The sequence below is a fragment of the Malania oleifera genome, chromosome 4 (assembly GCF_029873635.1).
Source record: "Malania oleifera isolate guangnan ecotype guangnan chromosome 4, ASM2987363v1, whole genome shotgun sequence".
NCBI classification, from domain to species: Eukaryota; Viridiplantae; Streptophyta; class Magnoliopsida; order Santalales; family Ximeniaceae; genus Malania; species Malania oleifera.
In genome coordinates, this window is record NC_080420.1 from 2,684,660 (window position 1) to 2,710,670 (window position 26,011).

The following is a 26,011-nucleotide window of genomic DNA, read 5'->3' on the forward strand; positions in this document are numbered from 1 at the left end:
GTTGCCTTATGAATGGTATTCATCAAATGGGCATTTTTAGGTCTCGTGACCGGTACTCATCAAATGGACCAATACTTTGTTGAGCACTGCCCGTTTCTTGTTGTCCATGAGCGGTTTTCATCAAATGGATATTTTTAGTCTCATGAGTGGTGCTCATCAAATGGGTAAATATTTTGTTAAGCAATGTATGCCTCTTGTTTCCTCATAATTAGAGGCGCTCATTAAATGACCATTTTTGGGTCTCATGAGTGATGTTCATCATATAAGCCAATACTATGCCAAGTAGTGCCCGTTTCATATTGTCTTATAAACGGTGCTCAACAAATGAGCTTTTTTCAAACATTATGAGCAGTGCTCATCAAATAGCTCAATACTTTGCTGAATACTAGTACTCATTTCCTTATTGTCTCATGAGTGGTACTCATCAAATAATCATTTTTTAGCCTTATGAGCAATGTTCATCAAGCTAATACTTCTCCGAGCAGTGCCCATTTCTTATTACTTAATTATTGGTGTGTTAGGACCGGAAGAGCCCATGGGTGGGCTTGATACACATGGGTAAACACCAACTTGACCCAAAAGCTTAAGCTTATTGGGTTTTGAGCCCAACCATGTATATAAGCACCCATCATCTACTATAATTTTTCAATGTGGGACAACTCACAAGTGGAATTCTCAACAATCTCCCCCTCACTTGTGAGTTCCAACCGCCCCCCTTTGAACGGAAATCGTCTTCCTTTTGGGAGTAAGCCCAATTTTCCAACAGTTGCTCAAGTGGGTCTTACCACTGAAGCCTTATGTGCGTCGGATTGCATTCCACATGCCTCCAAACCAATCCTACCTCTCACGTCTTGACCTTATTCAGATCCATCTGCAGCCTAGATGATTCTTATTGGCCTCAATCACACACTTGGTCTATTAGAGATGGAGCTAGAAGACAGCCAAGAGATGACGCGTTGCTGAGTCAGAAAACGCGTGGAATTATATCTCAATTAATCTCTTCATTTCAAACTTCCAATTGTGATTAATTTGATTGATTTGTATTTAATTATGATGTAAATTCCAAGCCTAGATAAAGAGGGCTGTGGAAAGTGTATCATATAGCACAGAACAGTGCAAAGAGAGCAGAGAAGCTCAGGAGAGCTGAGAGGAAGAAGGGAGGAAGAGAGAGAGAGAGAGAGAGAGAGAGAATTGTAATATTTTTCGACGAGTTAGTGAATTTTGGTGTGTGCTCCATGGACGTAGGTCGTTATTGACTGAACCACATAAAATCTTGGTGTCACTTTGATCTGAATGCTCACAGGTTCCTAACAAGTGGTATCAGAGCTCGGTTGGAGTAGAAAAGCCAAATCAGAAGTGATCTCGAAATTCAGAGCTTTGTCCAATAGATCAAAACTGCTTTTTGAGGCCACCATTGCATTAAGCTTGCCGAGACGAAGAGAAGGGTGCAATCCGGAGCTCGAAAGGAATTCTGCGGAAGGTACACGCGCCTACATGCGCCTTGCCAGATCAAGAGGTCTCTCCACGCGTCGTACGCGTCTTCTTCGCTCGATTGGCCTCAACCTGACCCGCTGATAACCCGACCCGGACACAGACTCATCTTGGGTTGATTTGAGATCCGATTCCTGACCCGGGTCTGACCTCTGGATCAGCGCCACATCAGCGCCCACGCTATATCACGCGCCAGCAGGGCCATGCCACGTCGGCGGAGGCGCCACGTCATCAATGGGCCCACCCTGCCACGTCATCATTGGGTACCACTTCTACCACATCAGCAGAGGTGACACGTCAGCAGGTGCACACGTCAGCAGGTGCACACGTCAGCTGCCACGTCAGCAAGCTTGACCAAGTTTGACCAGTTTGATTGAGCTTTTCGGGGTCGTTTTAGGTCCTTTTTTCGAGCGACTTGAACCATTTCTAGGGTTTTTGATTGTTTCGAACCCAACCGAGCTATCCATTTGAGCTAATTCCATCTCTAGATCAGCAAATTGAGATGTCGAATGAAAAGAGCTCAAAAATTGAATTTTGTTCAACGGGAACAATTTCGATTTCTGGAAGATGCAGATAGAAGACTATTTGTTTGGGAAGGAATTGCACTTACCGTTGAAGGGTAAGCCAACATCCATAAACGAGGACGAGTAAGAGTTGTTTGATCGAAAGGCCCTCGGGGCCATCAGAATGACGTTGTCGAAATTTGTGGCATTTAATATCAAACATATAACATCCACCAAGTCTCTAATGGATACGCTCTCTAATATATACGAGCAGCCTTCAGCCGCAAACAAGGTATATCTTATGAAAATATTATTTATGATGAACATGTCTGCAGGTGAGAGTTTCAATAGGCATCTGAATAACTTCAATGAGTTGTCTGATCAACTAGCCTCAGTCGGGATAACGTTTGATAATGAGATTCGAACTCTACTGATTCTCAGTCAGTTGCGTGAAAATTGGAATGGTGTCGTCACTGCCATCAGTAGAAGCTTGTATACAATGAGGTCATTAGCATGATTTTGATGGAGGAAATAAGAATGCAGCCGAACCATAGCTCCAATTCGAGTTCAGCCTTGAACATGGAGAGTCGAGGCAGAGGAAATAGGCATGGACGATCAAACAACTGCTACAGATCTAGGCCTAGACGGTCTCAATCCGGAAATCCCAGAGGTACTCAGGACACAGGTTCCCAAAGCACAAAAGTTATTGAGTGTTGGAACTATGGAAAGACTGGTCATTTCAGAAACCAGTGCAAGAGTTAGAAGAAAGAATTCGAGACGAGGGCAAAGACAGAAGCAAATATTACTTCCGAGAATGATAAGATATTGATCTGCTTTTTGGAGAGCAAGCAGGAGTCTTGGGTCTTAGACTCCGGAGCCTCATTTCATGCCACATGCTGCAGAGATTGCCTAGAAGAGTATACACCAAGTAATTTTGGTAAGGTGTACCTTGGCAACGATCAACCTTGCAACGTAATCGGCAAGGGAGTTGTGAAGATCAATATAAACGAGTCAGTATGGAAGCTGAAGGATGTCAGGTCTATTCCAGACCTGAGAAAGAATTTGATCTCATTTGGTCAGCTGGCAGATGAGGGATACACGACGAAATTCATTGGTGATGAATGGAAAGTCTCAAAGGGTGTACTAACGATTGCACGAGGTAAGAAAAGCGGAACACTTTTTCTAACCTCTAATGCCTTCATGTCTATTTTAGTTGTTGCAAGAAATGACGACAGCAACATCTAGCACCAACGACTTGGTCACATCAGTGAGAAGGGACTCACGGTGATGCACTTAAAGGAAAAATTGAGTGGTCTATAGTTAGTGCAGGTTGACATGTGTGAGGATTGTATAGTCAGGAAACAGAAGAGGGTTAGTTTCCAGATAAACACTTGTGCCCCAAAGAAGAAGGGAATAGAACTGGTCCACTCAGAATGTGTTGGGACACATCAGCAGAATGCCGAGAATTCTCAAGTGGAGGAACCAGTGGACGTCGCACCACCATCTTCTACTCCAGCACCGGAGCTTAGGAGATCTACTCGGTCCCATACACCAGATAGAAGGTATATTGATTACTTACTTCCTACAAATGGAGGAGAGCCCGAATGCTATGATACAGCATGTCAGGTGGCAGATACGAGCAAGTGGGAGCTTGCGATTAAGGATGAGATGAAGTTCCTCACCTCCAACAGAACGTGGAAGTTGCCTAAAAGCCTTCAAAACAAGTGGGTATATAGAATTGAAGAGGAGCATGACGGCTCTAGAAGGTACAAGCCTCGGTTGGTAGTCAAAGACTTCGAGCAGAAGGACAGGATTGACTACACCGGCATTTTTACACCAGTTGTGAAGATGACAACCATCAGATTAGTCCGCAGGAATCAAGCAGACAGGAAGATGGTGACTACAGAGAAGCTGAAGTTATGTTCAACTTCAGTTGGTCTTCATGCTTGAAGACACATATTATGAGCACATCATTTATTCATGATACTCTGGTTGAGAAGGTGTCTCTGTCTCCAAGTGGGAGATTGTTAGAGATGGAGCCAGAAGACAGTCAGGAGATGACGCGTTGCTGAGTCTGAAAACACGTGGAATATATCTTAATTAATCTCTTCATTTTAAACTTCCAATTGTGATTAATTTGATTGATTTGTATTTAATTATGATGTAACTTCTAAGCCTATATAAAGAGAGCTGTGGAAAGTGTATCATATAGCGCAGAACAGTGCAGAGAGAGCAGAGAAGCTCAGGAGAGCTGGGAAGAAGAAGGGAGGAAGAGAGAGAGAGAGAATTGTAATATTTTCCAGCGAGTTAGTGAATTTTGGTGTGTGCTCCGTGGACGTAGGTCGTTATTGACTGAACCACGTAAAATCTTGGTATCACTTTGATCTAGATGCTCACAAGTTCCTAACATGGTCCTCCAACTGTTAGCACGTCACGAGAATTAACTTCACGTCTCGACTTTTTTACGATGTCGCTCACTCAGAGTTATGAATCGTCGGCCCTAATACCACTTGTTAGGACTGGAGGAGCCCATGGGTGGGCTTGATACACATGGGTGAACACCAACTTGACTCAAAAGCTCATGTCTATTGGCTCTTGGGCCCAACCATGTATATAAGCACCCATCATCCACTCTAATTTTTCAATGTGGGACAACTCACAAATGGAATTCTCAACATGGTGCTCATCAAATGAGTTTTTTTTTTTTTGCCTCATAAATGATACTCATCAAATGAGCAAAAATTTTACTGAGCAAAGCTCGTCTTTTGTTGTCTCATAAGTGGTGCTAGTCAGATGGACATTTTTAGGCCTCATGAGTGGTGCTTATCAAATGGGCCATTTATTTTTATTTATTTTTTGCGGAGCAGTGCTCATCACTTATTGCCTCATGAGTGATGCTCATCAAATGGACATTTATAATTTATTGTGTAGATGAATCTCTATTATTTCCTTGGTAAAAAGGGACCAGAAGATCTAACTAAGGTTTCCCTTATGAAGGGCTTGTTGCGAACTTCTTTCACTAGTTTTTCTAGTAATCAATTTTCTTGAGTTTTTCTTCAAATTCTTAAGAGCATTGCTTATTAACACTAACATTGTTAGCTCCTTCTACTTTCTTTGTTGGCTATGAAATTTTTAGGGTTATTTCATATGGTACAACCACTAGATGTCATTTCTGCTTGAATAATCCCCCCGAGTCATGTTTCATGAATCTTTGTTTGTTTGTTTGTTTTTTTTTTTTTTTTTTTTTGGGGTTTTAAGATCATACTAAACATGTTCTCCACCCTCCCTTGTAAGGTTAGAAATTAGTTTAAATGCACAATTTGCAATGAATTGTCTAGTGGTGGGGAGTGAACTGACTGGGGAAATTGATCCCCAACAATGGGTTTGGATTCGAAATTGTGCGATACAGCCATAATTGAGTTTTTTTTTTTAAAAAATTCTTCCAATTTTCTCATAGACAACACCAATTGTTGTATAAAAAAATTGACTATGAGAATTTGGATCAATCATAACTTCAATTACCTACCAAGAATAAAATAAAATGACTTGGAGGACCTAGAGTGTACTCTGATGGATCGCAGATCGCTCCAATGCCTAAGTTAGGAAATTTGGAAGAATTATGTGATTGCAACAGTCAATGAGTGAGTGAGTGAGAATGAGATGAGATGTTTTACCTTCCTTAGGAGGTCATTTTTATAGATATTTGAGATACTTTCCTATTAATTTTTCTACTAATGGATGTAGGGGTTATACTTCAGATATGTTATTAGGGAGTCAGATTGGGGGTGATAACCCATTGCCTTAATTAATAAAATGTTACATCATTTCCATTGATGTCTTAATGTCTTTTCACTTTTCCATCTTACATAAATTAATACAAAATTTAATGTCAAGTTCTCTTTTAGATTATATTAAATAATAATAAAGCAAGTGTCAAATCCAAACTAAAAAACACAAATAGATACAATTCATAGGAGATCCTTGCATAATTCCTCTTACCATTTTCTTGTTGGGTCAATGGCAAAAAGCATAACCTCAAGAACAAAGATGAAGGGCTCTTGAATCATCATGGGCTCGTGACAAGCAGCATTACTCAAATCAAATACTAAGCCCCCTTTATTCACTTTAATGATATTTTTACCTTCTAAGAAAACAAATACTAAGAGTCTCCCTCTCCCTCCCTCTTTCTCTCTCTCAAACACGCTATCTAATAAGCAACACAGCTACACTTGCAGGGTAGCATGCATTTCTTGCAATCAGAGAGTTTGGGGTATTGACTAATCCCACCATTAAAGCACTCACATCTCTTCACACAGTACGACTGCGATTTGCCTCCCCACAAGCACCGACCCAGGCACCGCAGCGCCGGGGCGCACGCCGGCGGGCAAACGTGCCTCATCCTATCAAGAATGCAGTTTCTACATTCCCTGCCGTCCGGAGGACACGACGTCGCTGGCAAAACCATCACCACCGCCGCCACCACCGACACGATCAGAAGCGTCGTTATTGACTCCACAGTAACTTCTTTGCGCAGCTTCTTCTCCACCATGACTAACTTATACGAAATATGCTTATAAGCTTCTGCTAAAATTATATATATGCTTGTGACTTGTGAGCTTAGACGGCCAATGTGCTTATTTATAGCTGAAGGTTTCTCTTGTATATGCATTTAATGTTTCTTGTTCGTAGTTCCCTATGTCTTGGATTGCTCAATTCTTAAGTACCTGTTTTTATCTGTATCTTTATTATTATTTTTTTCTCCATCCACTAGCTGCTTATTTAATTAATTGGTGTTAATTTTGTGGAAGTGGTGAATTGAGTGCTTCCTGTTAATTTCCAGCTGCTTTCTGTTTTTCCCACAGCACAGAAACAGCGGGAATCAATACAGGATCAGACTTTCAGAGCAATCCAGGATGACTCTTAGGAAAATGAAAAAGGAATTTATTTTTTAATATATTTTTTTCTTATATTAAATATTAATAAACATTTATTTTAATATAGTTAAAAAAAAAGTTTAAAAAAATTTAAATGTAAATGGTGTTTGAAATTATATTTTTATTAATTAATAAAGTTTATTTTTTGTTTTTTTCATACTTTTATTGATAATCAAATATAAAAAAAATATTTTTTTTAAAAAAAGTTCCTTTCCTTGATAACCAAACTTGTAGAAAATGGATTCCTTGGTACCCATCTTAATCTTTTTTAGTTGTTAAAAAGTTTGAAAGAAATTATATAAGATACATGTCCTTTTGTCGCGGTCCTACATTAGATGTTTGTAGTAGGGAGATTTGGAGCTTATAAGGAGGGTTTGGACTCCAATTAAACAAGACACCTTTTATAAGACAAACTCGTGAAACTAGTGAGTCAAAGTGGATAATTCTTCATTAGAGTTGACCTCTAGAGTACTGTTACATTTGGTATTAGAGTCATCCTTGAGGTATTATAATGTGAGTGGATCCTACATAGGAGTGTAAACCACTTTGACGAAAACATTAGAGATTGGACGAGAGATTCTGTCACGGTCTTACATCGAATGTGTACTAGAGAGATCATTATGACGAGAAAGTCAAAAATCATATGGGAGAACCTATCATAGTCCCATATCATATGTGTATTAGGAAAATCTTGAGCTTATAAGGAGGGTTTGGACTCCAATTAAGTAAGACATCTTTTATAAGACAAACTAGTGTGGTCAATGGACCAAAACGAATAATATTTCACTGGAGTTGACTCCAAGATCGTTACATTTGATATCAGAGCCACCTTGGGGCTCTATTATGTAAGTGGATCTGCCCTATGGGTAATATCATATGAGTGGATCCTACACAATGGTGTAAGTCACTTTAACAAGGACATAAGAGATTAAACAAGAGAGCTTGTCATAGTCTCACATCGAATATATACTAAAAAGATTTTAGACTTATAAGGAGGGTTTGAGCTCCAACTAAGTGAATCACATTTTTTAGGATAAATCCATGAGACTAATGGACCAAAAACAGACAATACTTCACCAAAGTTGGGCCCACAATCTTTGCACCCTTCACATATTCATGCGTTTGTTTTTTTAGATGTTAAACATGTGATTAGTGGGTGCCACATTCATTAATATTATATATATAAATAGTACAATCCATTTTCTACATGCTTAACATCTAAAAACTAAACACACAGATAACATGAAGGAGTAGGTCTCTTGTGTAATTCTTCATAATCAAAAACTTAGATTATGTTTGGTTGAGGAATGTCTATTCTCAAAAATAGATTAGTTTTAGTAAGTTAGCTACATTAGTTATATAAGAAATTATGTTGTTACTATAAAGCAAATAAAGGTGTGAAATATTTTATGAGCCTATAATAAAGAATAAATAAGGACTAACTATTTCCAAAGTTTATCATGAGGATGTTTATTTCTTTTTTATTACATAATGAATAAAATAATTAAGAATATATAAGGAATGGTTATTCTCTTAATTTTCAAAATTTAAACTATATTCATTTTAATCCAAGGAATACCTATCCTACCGAACCAAATGAGTCATAAGGAATTTAGTATTATATTCAAAAAAAATAGGTGTCTTTGAATTATAATTATTTTTATTGGGATGGTTTACTTAATATTCTATAAATTTTTTTATTGACAAGTTTTTGTGCCCTTATGTGGAAAATGGGCTGAAATTCATAGACCCCATTTTCACATGAATCCTAGCTATTTGTCTTTAGCAAGGATTGACATGACATTTAAAAGAAAAACATTCAAACTATTAAGGTCAGTTTAGAATTTTATTTGAGAAAAAAAAAATCATTTTTCCTTCTCAATTACATATTAACAAAAATCAAAATTTATTTTAATATGTTTAGGAAAAAAATATTAATGATGTGTAAAATTAAATTTTTTAAATAAATTTGACATATTTTTTATTTTCTTTATTACTTTATTTAATAACCAAATATAAAAATATAGATTTCTTAATATTTTCTTTTCCTTCTTTTAATATTTTCTTAGTTCCAAATGGAGCCTTAAAACTTAAGATTTTTATTTTACATTTCTCATATTCAAACACTAGAAGGCGAGAATTATACAAGTAGGTTCAGAATAATCACAGTCAAGATTTAAAGAGATAATTGAGGCTTGACCGGAAAAGTGATTGACGACTTGATTGGGGGAGCAATGGTAGTGTTAGAGATTGAGTCAGGAGACACAGCTGGAGACGCGTTGCAAGCTAGGAGCTGAGTCAGAAACGCGGTGCATTTATCCACCATTAACCTCTCCGTTGTAACTTCCATTCATGATTGATTTTATTTTAATTGTGATTTAAATTCCAAGCCCTATAAAGAGAGGGTTGTGGAAGATGTAATAGTGTGTGCAGAAGAGTGAGAAGCTCAGAGAGTGCAGAGAGGAATAAAGGAGGAAGAGAGGGAGACAGAGAGAGAGAAAATTGTAATTTTTTCCGGCGATAGTGAATATTTGGTGTATGCTTCGTGGACGTAGGTCGTTATTGACCGAACCACGTTAAATCTTTGGTATCACTTTGATCTGGATACTCACAGGTTCCTAACAGGTAGGCGTTGACTTATCAAGCATAAATACATGATTTAAAATTCAATTAAGGTAAGAAGTAAAGGGGTGAAAAACCCTACGTTTGCTTCATGAAATGTCTACTTCTACAAATCAATTAGTTATACTAATTTATTTATTTTAGATATGACGATGTTTGAAGTCTTTTGACTCGCAACTAATCCATCGAAATAATTGACCCGTCTTTTTACCTTTTTTCTACTTAAATATCAAGGTATTATCTCAAATAGAAAACTAAAGCTCCCAAAACTTTAAACCATGGCAATTTAATCAGTAGAGTCTTAAGTTTACAATCTAAGTCACTTTTGGGGTAGTTATAATAGATTAACTATACTTAATAATTCCCAAAATTATGTTAATGTCATAAAATAAGATAATTTTAATTATTAATTTTTTGAAATTCAGCTTGATAATAATAGACAATAAATTGTAGAATTTTAAATTTTAACTAATGAATAATTAATTTTAAATTTTGAAAATTTTGATTTTTTATTACACACACACACACACACACATATATATATATAGAGAGAGAGAGAGAGAGAGAGTGAGAGAATGGTTTGGCCAAGAAAGTGAAACTTATCTTAGCATAAATATGTGATTTAAAACATAATTAAGGAAAAGGGTGTCGCATCTAAGTGATGGAAGGAAACAAAGGGGCATAAATGAACTTAAAGACACCTACATTAAATATATAGGGTATCTTATCTATAAAAGATTAGAAGTAAGACATCTAAAAATTCATCTCTTTAAAATTACTACTTGATTGTGTCATTCTAACTTGTGCAACTCCTTGAAATGTGATGAAGATTATTTAGTTAAGACAATTGTCATAAAAAAGAGCTCATTAGCATGAAAGGTGAATCACGCATCTCCTACTCAAGGAAGCGAGTAAGTGGAGAATCGCTTAGAGGCGGCATAGGTAAGACACAAATTGTCCATGGGGTGAAATCACTCATAATTTAGGTAACAGAGAACATGAAGTCAATATGCAATGATGGTTACCTAACTCATTAGGCGAAGTCGCCTATCATTAAGTGACAAAACGGATAAGCATTCAACAAAAATGTCATTTATAATAATATAGACCTTTAATATTATGAAATGGTCCCAACTTATGATTAGGTCTTAAATGTTTTACGAACTTTCTTTGTTATTATGATTTATTATTTTGAATTTACACTTATAATCATGGAATTGATGCCGATTTGGGCCAGAAGGGTATAAATATGTGTAACAGTTATTTTATGTGGATATCCAACTTAAGTCAACAAACATCATAAAAAAGTCTAGTGTTAAACAAATCCTAATGTCTTTTATTTCTCTTATTTCTTTGTCTCTCACTTTTTTTTTTTTTTTTTTCTCTTTTCAGTCTCTTTCTTCTCCGTCTCTTCTTACCTCTTTTAATTTATGTTTTCTCACCTCTGTCTTTTCTCTCTCGTATGATTTTATCGATGCCCTTGCACTTTTAGTGAAAGAAAATTGATATAATGAGTTCATTCACGACTAATCCAACATCTATTTTGAATAATGGTATAATATAAATTATACATTCATTCTCGTATTTTGTGAAATTAAATGTGTCATCATGGTAATACCAGACTCTCTAAGAATTTGATAATGCAATTCAGATAAAAATTCTGGACAAATATTTTATGTTTGAAATTAAGAATCGTATGTCAATACATTAACATCTTAAATTTCATAAATTAAATGATATTTAGGTAGTGTTTGAGAATGCGGATTTTGAAGTTTAGATTTAGATTTGCATTTCATGTGATTCTACACATATCTAAATTACAACTCACCATGTAAATATACATACATACATATATATATATATATATATATATATATATATATATATATACATATTTGGCAAGTATAGTACAAAATATTCCCCCAAAATAAAGAATTTATTGACACACTTTTAAACCCATGTAAAAATTGGCGAAGGAAGGGATATCGAATTCTCTGCATTGGATATAACATATTTTGTATGAACATACTCCTGTTATTGGAAAGTGATAATCAATAGAAATTGTTCTCGAAAATTCATTTCAAATTTGGAGAACACAACATCAGAATTTCATAAACAAGCAACTCGTAACAATGTTGTCAGATTTTCCCAAATTAGATTATTTTTTTCTTCTTGTCTTTTTAAATTTTTTCTCCCAAATAATGATAATGAGATTTGCACACTTGTCCGTCCAAATCTACTTTTCCAAAATCTTAAAATCTCATGTCTAGTTGTGAAAAATATTAAGCTGAAATGAAAGCGGAGAAAATATGGAAACAGAGAAAATAAAAACACTTTTAAGAGGATGAGCTGCAGTCGCGTGCCAAATTCATTCTATCAAAAAATACAATTATCACGTGCTAAAATAATCCATTAAAATACCACGTACTCATTATCTCTTTAGAATGCATTAACTCCTTTCCTTCTATTTCTATCCTATGCATCTATAAATATGAACATTTGTGTTGTGTGAAGTATGCAAGTGAAGTGAGTGAGAGGGAGAAAAGTGTGAGAAGAGTGAGTTGAGTGTATGTCTCATTCTCTTGTTTTTCCCTCAGCTTGTAGTATATTCAGTGTGCTCCGTGGACGCAAGTCATATTAGACTGGATCACGTAAATCTTCTTATTTTGTGTGCTTATTTTGCTTGTGTGTGTGATTATTGGTCATAGATTCCTAGCAAAAAGTAATTTTATTTTTATTATTTTATTTTTTTTGAATAACTACAAATATGTTATCTTATTTTTAGGTTTTAAATTTTTATACAGGAAACATTGACAACTATAAAAATATATTTTTAAAATTTTCCATATAAATTTTGAAAATTTTAAAAATATTGCAGCATAATTGTAATTTGTTGGAAAAATTAAAAATTTTAATAGATGGATCGACTTATAATACAAAGTTTGATAATTAATGGGATCTCTGATGAGTATAAACCCAAAATACTCTTCTCTCTAACATGATGAGCGGCTGAGATCGCATCTTCCCCTCGGTCCAACCATTTAAAACCTCTCTCTAACATGATGAGCGGCGGAGATCTCATCTTCCCCGCCGTCCAGGTCCAAGTGTCCAACTATTTAACTCCAGTTAGGGTTCAATACTCACTCAAGCACCATTTGTGTGAGCTTGGATTTAGGGATTTAGACCTCCAACATCTTCCCTCTGGCCAAGATCTGCTCGTGCGCCGATAGATTTTCTCTGGTTTTACTTCTCCATATCCGGCTACATGTACCGAGGGAAGGGCGATCTGTGCTCCTGCTCTCGTCTCGCCAAGGTGGCTGTAGCTAAACCGACGCGAGAAGTTTACTGGCCGTTTGTCGCGAAATCTTCTGATCTCCGTCGGCAAATCCGCTTACCGAACTTCGCACACTCTTTTCTCCATTCTATCCGATCTTTCTTTCTTTTCCGATTTTCTGATCTTTGAGAAGGGGAGAAGAGGGAAATGGCATAGGGTTTAGCCTTTCTAAGAGACCCTTCTCTTACATCAATTACTGAGTCACCTTCCAGGCAGCCTGCTTTGATTTTCCGGCAGCTCGCGTCTACGGGTGCCTACACATATAATCGCATTTAATTTCATTCCAAAAGGTGAGTGTTTTTTGGATGAATTTTGCTTTAGATTTTGTGCTTGTTGACGGTCCGGTGCCGATTAGTGGTTTCTCCGTCGGCGCCTAACATAATCGCAAGCTAGATTCACAGTAGCCACCTTGTCTTTCGAGCGTTCCCTTCTTTGTTCGCAAGGAAATGCTATCCATGCGGTGGCTTACATATCTCTTGATCCGTATTTCATCATCATCTTCTTCTTCAAATCCCTTCTTGGGATTACTTCTACTGCTCAATTTGGGAAACACGAACATAATTATGATAATGTGTGCAGATTATAACGAAGGTATACATCATCTAAATTTCAAAAGATTTAAGTTGAGGTGTCAGGTGTGGGGGTAAGATTATTCGTTCAAGTTTCTGCTGTAAGCAGTCTAATTTACAGGGGAACTTGAATGACACGAGTTTTTCGTTGTAGGAACAAACTTTAAGCTTGAAATTTGTCTAAAATCTGGTTGATTTTGTGTTTGGGATTCTCAGTTGTTTTGTTCTAATCTCATTTTGTTTATGAAATAATACTAAAAATAATTATAAACTGCAGAAAATAATTTTTTTGAAAACAAAATCTGAGTAAATTTGCTATTATTGGTCATAGAACCAATTAAAAACCATTATTTAACCAATGTAACATATGCATGAACCCTCGGATCAATTCAAACTCTTTTTGTCAAATGGAAATCATTTTTCTCGTGGGAGAAGTTAATTTTCTAACAGTAGACTTAACAGGAGTCTTACATTGGCATTTCATGTATTTTCAAATCAACCTTACTTTTCATATTTTAAAGATGTATGGATCCATGGAACTATGTGTCTATATTAGCGGTGAGCATAATTTGGTTTTACACGAATTAATCGATCGATTTCGGTTGGTTCAGTTTGATTAAGGAATAAGTTCGATTTGATTACGGATTTAGCAAATTTTGGGAATTTGGTATTTGATTTGGGTATGGTGAATGCCTAACATGTGTGACTACATTTTTAACACGAGCAATTGAATCCTCCATTACTTTCAAATCATCTTGTACAATTAGGTTAATTATATGTTCAATGTATCTCATGTGAATGAATTTATCCCCTAGAATGTCTTATCTCTAATTTGAAACTTTTCTTTTTATGTATGCAATTGCACCGCCATTTGAATTTGTATTATCTATTGTCATTATCTACCCCCAATCAAGCAAATACCTCTCAATAACCAGATCTATCTCCTCACCTCTATGACTAGAAATTGGACAAAAGTTAATGATCTTTTTGTTTAATTTCTAATCATTATCTATAAAGTATGCAATCAAACATAAATGATCTTTTGCAAGAAAGTCCACATATCAATTGTGAAATTAACCCTTTGAGATGAGGTTTTCAAAAAGTTTTTTAACTTTAACTTCTCTTTCAATGGAAAAGTAATTACAATTGTGAATTAAAAAACGAGGGCATCCAACTTCATAAGATGTTTGTACCTTATATTATCTATAAATTTAAGAGGCAGTTCATTGAAAGTAAGCATCTAAGATAATGTCTTTCGTATGACTTATTGATCAAATTTTTAATTTGTAAGAGTTGCCTTGAGCTCTCTACATTTTTAAGGCTAGTTGATAATTTAGTTGTGTCTGGTTTGTTTATTCAAAATTTGGATTTTGTGAACATCTAGTCATATGATATCTAAGTGTGTCTATACTATTTTTTTTAGGATTAGCATAGTAATTAATATGACAATAATGACACTTATCCTTAGTCTCATCGAACTCAATCATGAATTTAGTGAAGTGATCCCACACTTTAGATCTTGGTCTCATTTTCTTTCTCATTTTTTGATTAGTTTTAGTGGGATGATTAGTACCACTCTCACTTGTCATGATGGGATTTGAAGGTTGATGTTAGGAAGCCCCTTGTGACATTTTTTCATCCTCTAAGTTTGGTACGCAAGTCATTGCTCATTTACCCTTTAATATTTAGAAAGGCAAAAAAAAAGGAAAAGGTAAAGTGCAATCATAATGTGAGTAAAGTAGTAAAGTCCATCTTTCAAGCATAGGGTTATGAATTGCAACTTGTGACAATAAGAACAATACAACATAATAAAAATTATGAATTTTTAGTGGTATAAGTTTTTGTCACATGAAACGGGATATAATAACATTAATCAACCCCATTTTCACTGGCAATAATTAAAGCCAAAACAAAGAAAATATTAACATAATATGAATGAACAATCATCAAACACAAGCTGCTAGCTTAGCCATTTGGGTTGGCTAAGAAGTTTTCACTCTTTTACATTACAAAATTTATTGCTACTGTAGATTTTGGTCATTGACTAGATTATAGCTCAAACTTCCTCAACAGAATATTGGAGACTGCCAAGCCAAGCATTTAAAATCAAACTAGTTTAATTTAAAAGAAGGAAGGTTTAAATCTATTCGTAGAATTGTATGTGTACGTTGGTGTTGAATGACCACTTAAAACACACTCAAAACACATTAATCTTCGATATTAAAGTATTGCAAACAGGGAATAATAGAAATTAAAATCAAAACAATGCCCTAAATAAGAACAAATCATTCATACTAACATCATAGCAGACAACACCAACGCAGGATCAGTTCCAAGAACAACAAAGAAATAAAATAGAAGATTTAAGAACTGGGCCACAAATTTCCACAAAAGCTATATCTCATCAATTTACTATAATCTAAGTAAACAAATTTCAAAAGAAGAGCACCATTAGGGCATTATCCACTGAAAGCTCACGGATGCTATACAATCTAACCAAGAAAAGTTTATTGGACATAAAACATGAAAAAATTGAAATTTACAAGCAGAATAAGAACTAAAAACAAACAAAATAAAAATAAAAATAAAAATAAAAATAAGAACCAAACATTTTTGGTATAGTGCTTAAAGTGAGAGAGATTTCAAGCAATGAAGACGAAGGTACTTGAGTCACTTGAGTATTGCGATTTATGACACCCCTAGTGTGAAGTCTTGCCATTGTCAAAGGAGCAAGAGCCAAGCTGCCAAAGTCTGTGAGACTCAAGAGGGAACACAGGGAAGAGAGAACTAGGAAGGGAGGAGTCGAAGAGGCCAAGCCTCAAGAGGGAACTCAGGGAAGAGGGATTCTAGATTAGGACAAGAATTGGGAAAAGGCTAAGGTGGACAGGCGATTTGCAAAGAGGGAGAAGTGGAGAACTCAGAGGACACGAACTGACAAACACGAATAGAACCCTAGCCCTAGTAGCAGTTGGCCTTTACAAATTCTGCCTTTGACGTATAATATATGTATATATATTACTAATTTATATTTAATTTTTAATTAATTAGTAATTTGGATAATTTAGTTAATCGAATTAAAATTCTCTGCACCCGAACCAAAAATTGAATATCTGAAATTTGGTAAATCCATAATCGAAATTTGGATTTGATTTTGATTATTGAATTTTTATTTATTTTGCAATAATAATAATAAGGGCAAAAAAATTATACCAGATTTGATAAAAAGACATTGAACTCTTGAGATTTCAAAAATTTCAAGGATTTATTATGAAATTCAAGGATTTTAAGGATCTCCTCTGAAATTTGTTAAAAAGATACAAATTTTTTTTTTTTTTATATTTTGTAAAAAGTAAGACTTTAGAGGGGAAGTTTATATTTTTTTGACAAATTTTAGGAAAAAGTCTGTAATATTTTTAAAATTTTAAGGGAGTTCAATGAAATGTGTGTGTGTGTTTTAAAAAAAAAAAAAAAAACTTTTGACCAAATTTAAAAAAGGAAGAATGTGTTTTACCCTAAAAATAATTAAAAAGAATAATTCCAATCGTGAGATGAAGTACAAGAATAAAAAATGAAAGTGATGAGAGAATAGAAAGAGAGGGAGAAATAACCATGCTAGAGATAGAGCACAGTCGGCAGCTACTCTTTTGGTGAGCCAAATATTAGCTTCGGCAGACATTCATGGTGATGCACATAAATTCTTGTAAAACTAATCTAATAGTAAACCTGACAAAATGGATAAAACTATGTTAATCATAATCCAATATGATCCATTTCAATTGATTCATAATCACTCTGTACATTAAATGAGTCAAATATATTTTGAACTTTTTTTATTCTCTTTTAAATGAGTTGATGGCAGATTTAGGGTTATATTCCATGGAAATCTGTCTATCCGTCAACAACTAATGTTTAAATTCATTGATAATCTGGTATGCTCTTATAAGGTATAAAATCAATTAACATAAGCTTTATTAGTTAAGACTTAATTCCACACTCTCATCTTTTGCTTTACTTATATGCATCTTTATGTCTACCCTATGCCTACATTCAAACTCAAACCCAAATGTTTAATTTTTTTATTTTATTTTTTATCAAAATAAAAGTTGTTAAATTTATGCTCTGAAAAATAAGAAAAATTTATAATTTTGTGATTAGTTATTAAATGTTTAATATATTACCAAATTATAATTTTAAAAACAACTTTAGTTGTTGTGTTATAAAATAAATTGTTCATTGGATGGTAAAAAATATATATTTTAGGTATGAAAATGACGGATTATCCACCATCCTCCACGGATTATCTGATCTGAACCACTATAAATCTGCAATTTAACTGAGTCGAATATGGATTATAATAGTTTCGCTCAGTTATCCGTCTAATTCTCTACAGATTATCTGACCTGATCTGCTTTGTCAGGTCTATCTAATAGTTGTTTCAAGTAACAATTATTTTAAAAAAATAAAATAAAAGAAACACTTCTTAGCATCTCATTATTATTAATTTATTATTTATTATTTTATTTTACATGAAAGTCCTAGGCCTTTTAAGTTTATTATCTTTTAAGAGTAGGGATAAACATTTAATTTATTATAAAGTCCTCTCCATTTTCAGAATTTCAGTGGACGCACTTGCCCCCACTGAATTGCATGTGAGTCCGCCACTAGTTCCTGAGGCTCCTGCTGAGGCGTAGAGAGGTTGGAGACGCATCAAAAAATGGTTACTTTATGTTCAAAGAAAATTTTAATTGCATAATTTTAAAAGTGTAAGTCCCTAATCCGCGTAATCGTATTGACAAAAAATATAAAGATAAAGCCCCCACGACATGGCGCTGTGGAAATGTATCAGCAAGTAAGAAGGAGCATCAGATGTTCAATTTCAAGTAGATACACTCACGGAATCAGCGGTATCTGTGGACGATGAGAGTTTACTCTGTGAGTCAGCGGGAATCGTGAATGGTGAGAGTTCGTTTTGTGAGCCAACATAGACTGTGAATGACAATAATAGAGATGTATCCGGGGGGTCGGGTTGGCCGAACGTCTAAGTGATGCACAGAAGCTGTATCCGCATTCAGACTTTACCCTGACAAGCGAGATCTGGGGGCGGAGGACGCTAATTCGTAAGTTCGATGCTGCATCAGGGAGTCCGAAAGACTCGTTGGTGGCTGGAGTTTCTATGTAATCAATATATAAAGATCGAAATGAATCATTTTAATAGTATAGTAACTAACTTATGATTTCAATATTATTAAGACAAAAATTATTTTCCTTCTTTAAGGTTTGACAAAAAGATAAGGACCTTTTCTTAGATTTTAAAAACGTTAGGAATCTTTTTTAGGCCCACTAAAAGACACAAACTTTTTTTTACTAAATATGAGGAAATATTTGCGTCATTTTGATAAATAGTAGGATAGATCACTGAAATTCTTAAAACCTCTCAAGAGATGTTTGAAAATTTTAAAATTTTAAAATTTCAAGAGAGGTAGGTATTTTTTGTCAAACCTCAAGAGAGGTTAGTATGTTTCGCCCTTATTTTTAACGGTGAATTGGTAGCAATAAAGTAATATTAGAATGATATATTAATATTTTCTTTCCTATTTTGCAAAATCAAGCTTGGAATGAAATCAAATATCAAGATGAAGGTTGTATTCCTGTGTTTGGTTTTAAGGATCAACAATGGAATCATATTCTAGTCAAAATACAATTCATGTGAACGAGGGAATTATGATTTTCAGTCCAAATTAATAGTCTGGAATTAATTTTCATTTCATGCAATCAAACTCATTTTATCATAAAAAAATGCTCAAAAACAACAATGGCTAATGACACTAATTAGTATTACTATTATAATAAAAATAATAACAAGATAATTATGATAGCAATAAATAATGTTTATTATTATAACAGTACTAATAACAACAAGAACAATATTAATAATAAAAAGACCAAAAATTTAATTAATTAATATTTTAAGGATAATATTTATTATAAAAATAATAATAATTACAATGAAAATAATATTTATTATTGTAAAATAATAATAATAAAAAATAATAATAATAATGCAAAATAATGATTATTATTATTTTAAGGATAGTAATTATTATAAAAACAATAAAAATAGTAATAAAAACAAATAGCTACACTAATAATAAATCACTATTATGAAAATAATAAAAAATAATAATCAGACAAAAATAACAACAAATAAGAATACTAATTGTTACCAATATTTTAAAATTAATAACAACTAATAAATAATTACAACAATAATAATAACAACAAATATTAATATTTATCACTACTAAAATATTAATTAAAATAATAAAAAACAAGAAAATATTAATGATTAAATGCCAAAATAATAATGACTATTTAAAAAAATAATAATTTTTAAAAAATAGTAAAAATAATACAAACTATAAATAACTAAAATAAAAATAATATTTCTCATTTTTAAATAAAAAAAACAATAATAATAAAGGAAATAAAAATAATTTTAAGGATAGTAATAATTATTATAAAAATAATGAAAATTTTAATTACAATTATAATAATCACTATTATGTAAATGAAAAAAATAATAATCAAACAAACGCAACAACAAATAATAATAATACTAATTGTCATTATTATTGTAAAAATGATAACAACTAATAATAATTACAATGAAAAAAATAACAACTAATAATAATATTTATTACTATAAAAATGATAATAACAACAAATACAATAATAATAAAAAATGAAAAAGTAATAATTATTATTAATATTTTAAGGACTAGAATTATTACAAAATTAATACAAAATAATAATAACTAATAATAATTACAATGGCAATAATAATTATTACTATAAAACAATAGTAACAAAGACTAACAATAATAATAAAAAAGAAAATATAATTATTATTTTAAGGATAATAATTAGTATAAAGAATAAAAATTAATAATTATGATTGATGGAAATGGTGTGATCCCAAGAGGGGGGGGGGGTGAATTGGAGATTTAAAAACTTTTCGACAAATTTAAATGTTTCGCCAATTCACCATATATCATATTACATTTAATATTAAACGCGTGTATGTAAAAAGATTAAGTTATATGGTTCATGTATACATGTGTATTTCATTCAAAGTAAATGTGTGTATGCAACTAAATATAACAGTAAATAAATAAGCATATACATACCGAATTTGAAGTGCATTAATTTAAATGAGATAGGGAGAGAGAGACACACGATTTATTATCGGGGCCAAACCAGTCTATGTCTCCGCCTTGGGCATACCCCCCAAGAATTACACTATACCTGCATACTTAAAGGGGCGGAGCAGAAGTCGTTTACATCCTCTCCTTACGGGGCGAGGAAAATCTCAGCTCAATTACTAAGTTGAACCGAATTAATCTCACTTACGGGGCTGAGACTCCCCAATTCAATTTCCGGATTGAACCGAACCAGTCTCATTTACGAGACTAAGACTCCACAGTTCGATTAACGGGTTGAACCCAACCAGTACATGAAAAACATTTTGTACATGAAAATGCTTCTAAAACATATAAGTAGAAATGTACACATTTAAGCTCAAATGCAAACACTATAGTATGATATGAAATGTATGTTCACTAGAGTAAGAGTGTTTTTCAAATAAAGTATGTAATCTTTAAAAATGATTTATATGAAAAACACATCAAAGATTTATATGATCTTTAATTTCAAAACAGAAATATGCAATAAGTATTTTTCAAAGATCTTAAAACCCTCAAGATATTTTCCCAAGTAAAGATATTAAAAATAAGTTCATGGAAAATTAGGGTTTTTAGTTCAAAAAATTTTTGCAATGAAAATACACTTAAAAAAGCAAATGGCTAACTAAAATACTCTCTTTAAAAAATATTTGAATGAATAATAGAGAGAGTTGGAGAGAATAAGATTTACCTCATAAAAGATTTTTGCACTAAAAACATGTTTTGGGGGAACTTTAATTAAGAGAAAATTAGAAAGAAAAATTGGCTAATCAAAATTACTAATTTTGACAATTGAGGGGGTATTTATAGTTTTTCTAAGAATTATAACCGTTAGAAACCAATTGGGAATTTTCAGAAAAGTTTAATTAAGTTTTAACCTTAATTATCACAATTAAAAATGAGCAACCCGAGAGTTTCAGTTGACTGAACTTGAGTTTGGCCGCCCAAGCAAACATAAGAGAAAAAGAGAGTTTTTGAGGTTCGGGTGCCTAAAAATGGGTTCGATTTACTGAACTAAAGGCGATTTTAAAAGACCGCGATTCGAGTGTCTAGTCCTGAGTTTGGTCTGTCGAACGCATGTGCTCGGTAGCTCGAGGCAAATTTGAACGTGATGTTCGGGCGCCCGGGGAAGGTGAAAAGTGACCGCTCAAAGGTTCGGTTGCCCGGGGACACTCAGTTCAATTTGGTTCGGTCGCCCGAACCAAGTCAAACTTGTTGACCAGTCAAACATTTAGTTGACCGAGGTGTTTTCAATGCACACAGTTTGGTCGCCCGAAGCCCTTTCACACTTAAATTTCATCATGATTTTTAGAAAAATTATGTGTAGGGCCCTAAGGTTAATATAAGGTCTAGATATTTTAATTTACCCTAAAACCTGGCGTCGATTGACCTTCGGTCGACCGAAATCAACCCTAAGATATGTCTACGATTCTGTTTAAGAATTGAAATCATTTCATGCATATGCATGCATTATTACAGACCAGAATAATAAAAATTAAAATGCATATACAAATTGAAACAAATGTCTTCTTCTTCTTCTTCTTTGCTCTCCTAGCTTTATGAAATATGCCAGATAATATCGCTATTCAAGTTCTTCTGGCATCCATTTATTAGTATCTTATGTCCGTACTGAATTGGAAACTTGTTCACACACTAAAGGCATACATTAAATACTGATGGTTTGTCAGCATTAAAATAGAGATTGGACTCAAAAAACCAACAATGATGCATAGGCAAAAGGTTGTTTGAGGACTTCATGACATCAAAATGATCTAGTTGTGCACTTTTCAAAATTATCTTTTTAAAAAGTAAGGGGAAAGGTTGACACATAATTGACCCTAGTTTTGATCGAGTGAGTTAGGTCAATACCATCGATGTCATGCCATCTTCGGTAGGGTTGGTAAGGAAAATTGGAAAACCAACCAAATCGAGCTAAAAATCAGTTTATTACAATTTCTTGGTTAGGTTTCAATTAAAAGTTTTCAATTTTTGAGTAAATAGTTCAGTTTCGGTTTGACTCAATAACCATGATTAATAAAATAAAAACGATACGCTATAAATTTATAAAAATGTATTATATGACTATATATCACATATTATATTTAATATTTAATATTTAACAAAAAAGTAATTTTCATCACTCTAGAATTAGGATTGGTTATTTTTATGTCACTTTTCAAAAATTAGAACTTATATTATGGATCTTGTTTACGTATTATTGACACCAAAATCAATTCTCTTCATCTATATTTTGTTGAAATTCTCTGCACAACCAATAAGTTAAAAAAAAAAACTTGTGAGACTCTTGATGACTTTTGGGTATTCTCTTCAACCCTTAAGTAAATTATGGATGATGTAACTAAAATCATTTTACTTAATCCAAATCATTTCCATATCCTTCTCTTAGTGCCCTTTATATGGCTTTTATATGTGCCTTTTGTAGGAATGTGTTCGAGCCGATAAGTCGACACAACAAGATACTCAAAGTCAATTCAATTAGAAAAATGTTTAGTTTGAAATTCAACTTGATTGAATTTGATTGATTCAAAATGGTTAAACTTTGAACTTAACTCAACTACAAGTAAACTCAATTTTGACTCAATTGAACTCAACTTCATTATAAATTAATATTAAATACATACGTAAATATATAATGTATATATTAGATTAAAAATATTTAGAAACTATACAATATATGACTTACGTAAATAAAAATAATAAAATTAAAAAACTCGATTAGGCTCTAAACTCGACTCGTATATATACTATTATTGAATTCGAATTTGACTCATTAAAACATTATAATAGCTCTAACTCAACTCAAACTTGAACTCGAGCAGAATTGAATAAAGTAGAGTTAGCGGATAAATGGAGTCTGAGCAACTCACGAGTAAGGTTGACTTACTTACACCCCTAGTTGCTTGGATTATAAACACTTTCTTCAATGGTGAAATAATGATTGGTAACCTAACAATTTATGTCTCTAAAAAAATAATTTATACATTTTAATCTAACTTTGAGATCGTCAACAATTTAATATAATAATCTCTATCTGATCAAAAGAATAATTTCTACGAACTATCATATTATGGATAAAATAAAATAAATAAATGAGATTAAAATGTGTTAGTGGGCCAAAACTACTCTATTGTCATATGACTACTTTTGTATAAGAGAATTGGACAAAATTTAATTTGGGTTATGTTTATGTGGAGGTACCCAAAAGGAAAAAAAATCCTCGTATGAGATAATGCTTATCACTTCATATACTTCTTTGGATCACATTCTGAATGTAAATCTTTCAAATTTATTATAAATAAGATGATATTTACAAATGCTTCCATTTCCATCTCTCTACATTCAAAAATTTTATCATAAAAAACAAATCACAATGAAAACAAATGGTATTCCAGTCGAATTCACATTTAGATGAGAGATCTACTTCAGTATGAAATCTTCTCGATATACTTACTCTTGGAACACACGATTCGGCAACATGCATTATTTTGAATAATTAATTGCCATTAAGGGCAGCTGCCAAGTGTCCGACTCCTAACCCATTGAGCCCTTTCCTTCTAGAACCATCTCTACAGTTATACGGTACTCTCGCCGCCGGCAAGGCCTCGAAGCCCACCGACCGATTAGCCGCAAAAGCGTCGTCCGATTCCGCCGCCTTTCTCGCCGGAACGTGGTTGGTCGTCCGCTTGTAAGGACCAAACCACTTGGACTGCATGTACCCATTTCTTCTCCAGGGCGGCAAGTGCATGTCGGCGCTTTTCAGGGACTCTCGGACCGCCGTGCACATCAGCCTCACCACGCGCTTGAGATCGTCAGCTTCGCCGACGAAGATGGTGGGGAAGAGGCTCAGCATTGACGTGTACTGGCTCGTCGGCCGCGCTATGTCGAACTCTCCGGCGAGAAGCAATTCGATGATGTATCGCTTCTCGGAGAGGTTTACGTCGATGTACTCGTAGGTCCCCGCCGGGAAGCGGCTGGTTTTTTCCCACCGCGACTTGCAAATACCTTTGGAGATTATAAAACAAATGTTAACTTAATTATACAAGAAATTAAACCTGTAAATTGACATTAAAAAAAAAATTAATGACGTGGACCTATAATGAGAAGCACAAGGTGGTCCCACTCTAGCATCTTTTTGGAAGATGCTGAATTGAATTCATTTTCGAGTTTTAAGAAGTTATAATTAAGTTGAAAATTTAATAATTAAAAAATTCAATCTATGCTTATAATTATTCCAACCATATTGCTTCATTAATTATAACAAATTTGATCAGTAATTTAATACAAATTCCATATTTAAACCGAAAAAAAATTCGACTCACCGGCTTCGAATCCCCGCTCGCGCAATCGAGCCATCAGCCGGCGCTTAATATCCGGCGACGAGCTCCCTCCGACGTGCCGGAGAGCGAGCTCTGCCTCCGCCCTCAGTTTTGTCCTAACACCGTCGTCGAAGTCTGACACCTCGAGCCCCAGCAGACTCCGCAAACTACTCGTCGTCTCGGAATCGGACGAGCAATTACCGCCGCCGCGCTCCGATTCGAGCTCCTCCCTCTCTAGTAACTTCTCCGACACCTCCGCCTCCCGATCTTCTCCCACCACTCCGTTGTCCCTTTCAATAAACGAGTTGATCAGGTCGGAGAGATCGACGGCCGGAGAGTGTTCGCTGCCGCTGCTCTCGCACAGGCGGCCACGAGCCTCCTCGCCCATCGCCGCCATCACTCTCTTGAACCTCACCGGAATCTTCACCATCGCCGATCGTTCCGACAGCTCTCTTTCTCCGGATTCGTACAAATCAAACGCTCTGCTGCTTTTATAAATTGAAACAATGTTGCGATGGTGACGACATGGTGTGATGGAGTGAGGAGATTGGAACGGACGGCGGAGACTGACTGGTGGGGCCGGGTGGACGTAGAAACTCGGACCTGAGGAGAAATGAATCATTTACTCCCCTGCTGATTGAGGCGCTAGTAGGGGAGGATGAATCTGGCCGGTTTCGCGGCCAGATTTAATATTGTTTAACGACGAGTTTGAGGGGTGGGGAAAGGATACAAATGATATTATCAAATTTCATGCTCACATTCACATACGTAATTATCTTGAAAAATTGAAATAAAGAATATAAATATTTTCATAAGCATATAGTGCCAAAATTTTTTATTATTGTTTTTTATTTTTTTATGAATGTTATAAAAATAAAAAATTAGCTTAATTTTTAGCCTAGAAGGCTTTCTCGTAATATTTTTATTTTTAATGATAATCTTCACTGTCGTCAAATTCATAATTAACAAAAGATTACGTC

At 34.2% G+C, this 26,011-nt stretch overlaps 2 protein-coding genes and 1 non-coding gene across 3 annotated transcripts; 1 reads left to right on the forward strand and 2 right to left on the reverse strand.

Annotated features, from left to right (window-relative positions):
- Window positions 1-6,083: 6,083 nt before the first annotated feature.
- Window positions 6,084-6,599, reverse strand: LOC131153132 (uncharacterized). Its single transcript, XM_058105210.1, has one exon. It carries the CDS (start codon window positions 6,541-6,543, stop codon window positions 6,202-6,204), a length of 342 nt encoding a protein of 113 aa, XP_057961193.1. The 5' UTR covers window positions 6,544-6,599; the 3' UTR covers window positions 6,084-6,201.
- Window positions 6,600-12,864: 6,265 nt separating this feature from the next.
- Window positions 12,865-12,961, forward strand: LOC131154706 (small nucleolar RNA snoR109). Its single transcript, XR_009136621.1, has one exon. It is a non-coding gene; the product is annotated as a small nucleolar RNA snoR109 (small nucleolar RNA).
- Window positions 12,962-23,981: 11,020 nt separating this feature from the next.
- Window positions 23,982-25,801, reverse strand: LOC131153282 (uncharacterized). Its single transcript, XM_058105487.1, has 2 exons — window positions 25,035-25,801; window positions 23,982-24,717 (listed from the first exon to the last, which is right to left on the reverse strand). The coding sequence occupies exons 1-2, from the start codon at window positions 25,651-25,653 to the stop codon at window positions 24,209-24,211; spliced, it is 1,128 nt and encodes a 375-aa protein (XP_057961470.1). The 5' UTR covers window positions 25,654-25,801; the 3' UTR covers window positions 23,982-24,208.
- Between the last annotated feature and the right edge of the window lie 210 nt (window positions 25,802-26,011).

What these genes read in the sequence shown, in the direction of transcription:
- LOC131153132 (XM_058105210.1), bottom strand. Translation starts at nt 6,543, where the DNA reads ATGGTGGAGAAGAAGCTGCGCAAAGAAGTTACTGTGGAGTCAATAACG.
- LOC131153282 (XM_058105487.1), bottom strand. Translation starts at nt 25,653, where the DNA reads ATGATTCATTTCTCCTCAGGTCCGAGTTTCTACGTCCACCCGGCCCCA. An exon ending in CGAGCGGGGATTCGAAGCCG is followed by an intron (nt 24,718 to 25,034) that starts GTGAGTCGAATT and finishes TAATCTCCAAAG; the next exon opens with GTATTTGCAAGTCGCGGTGG.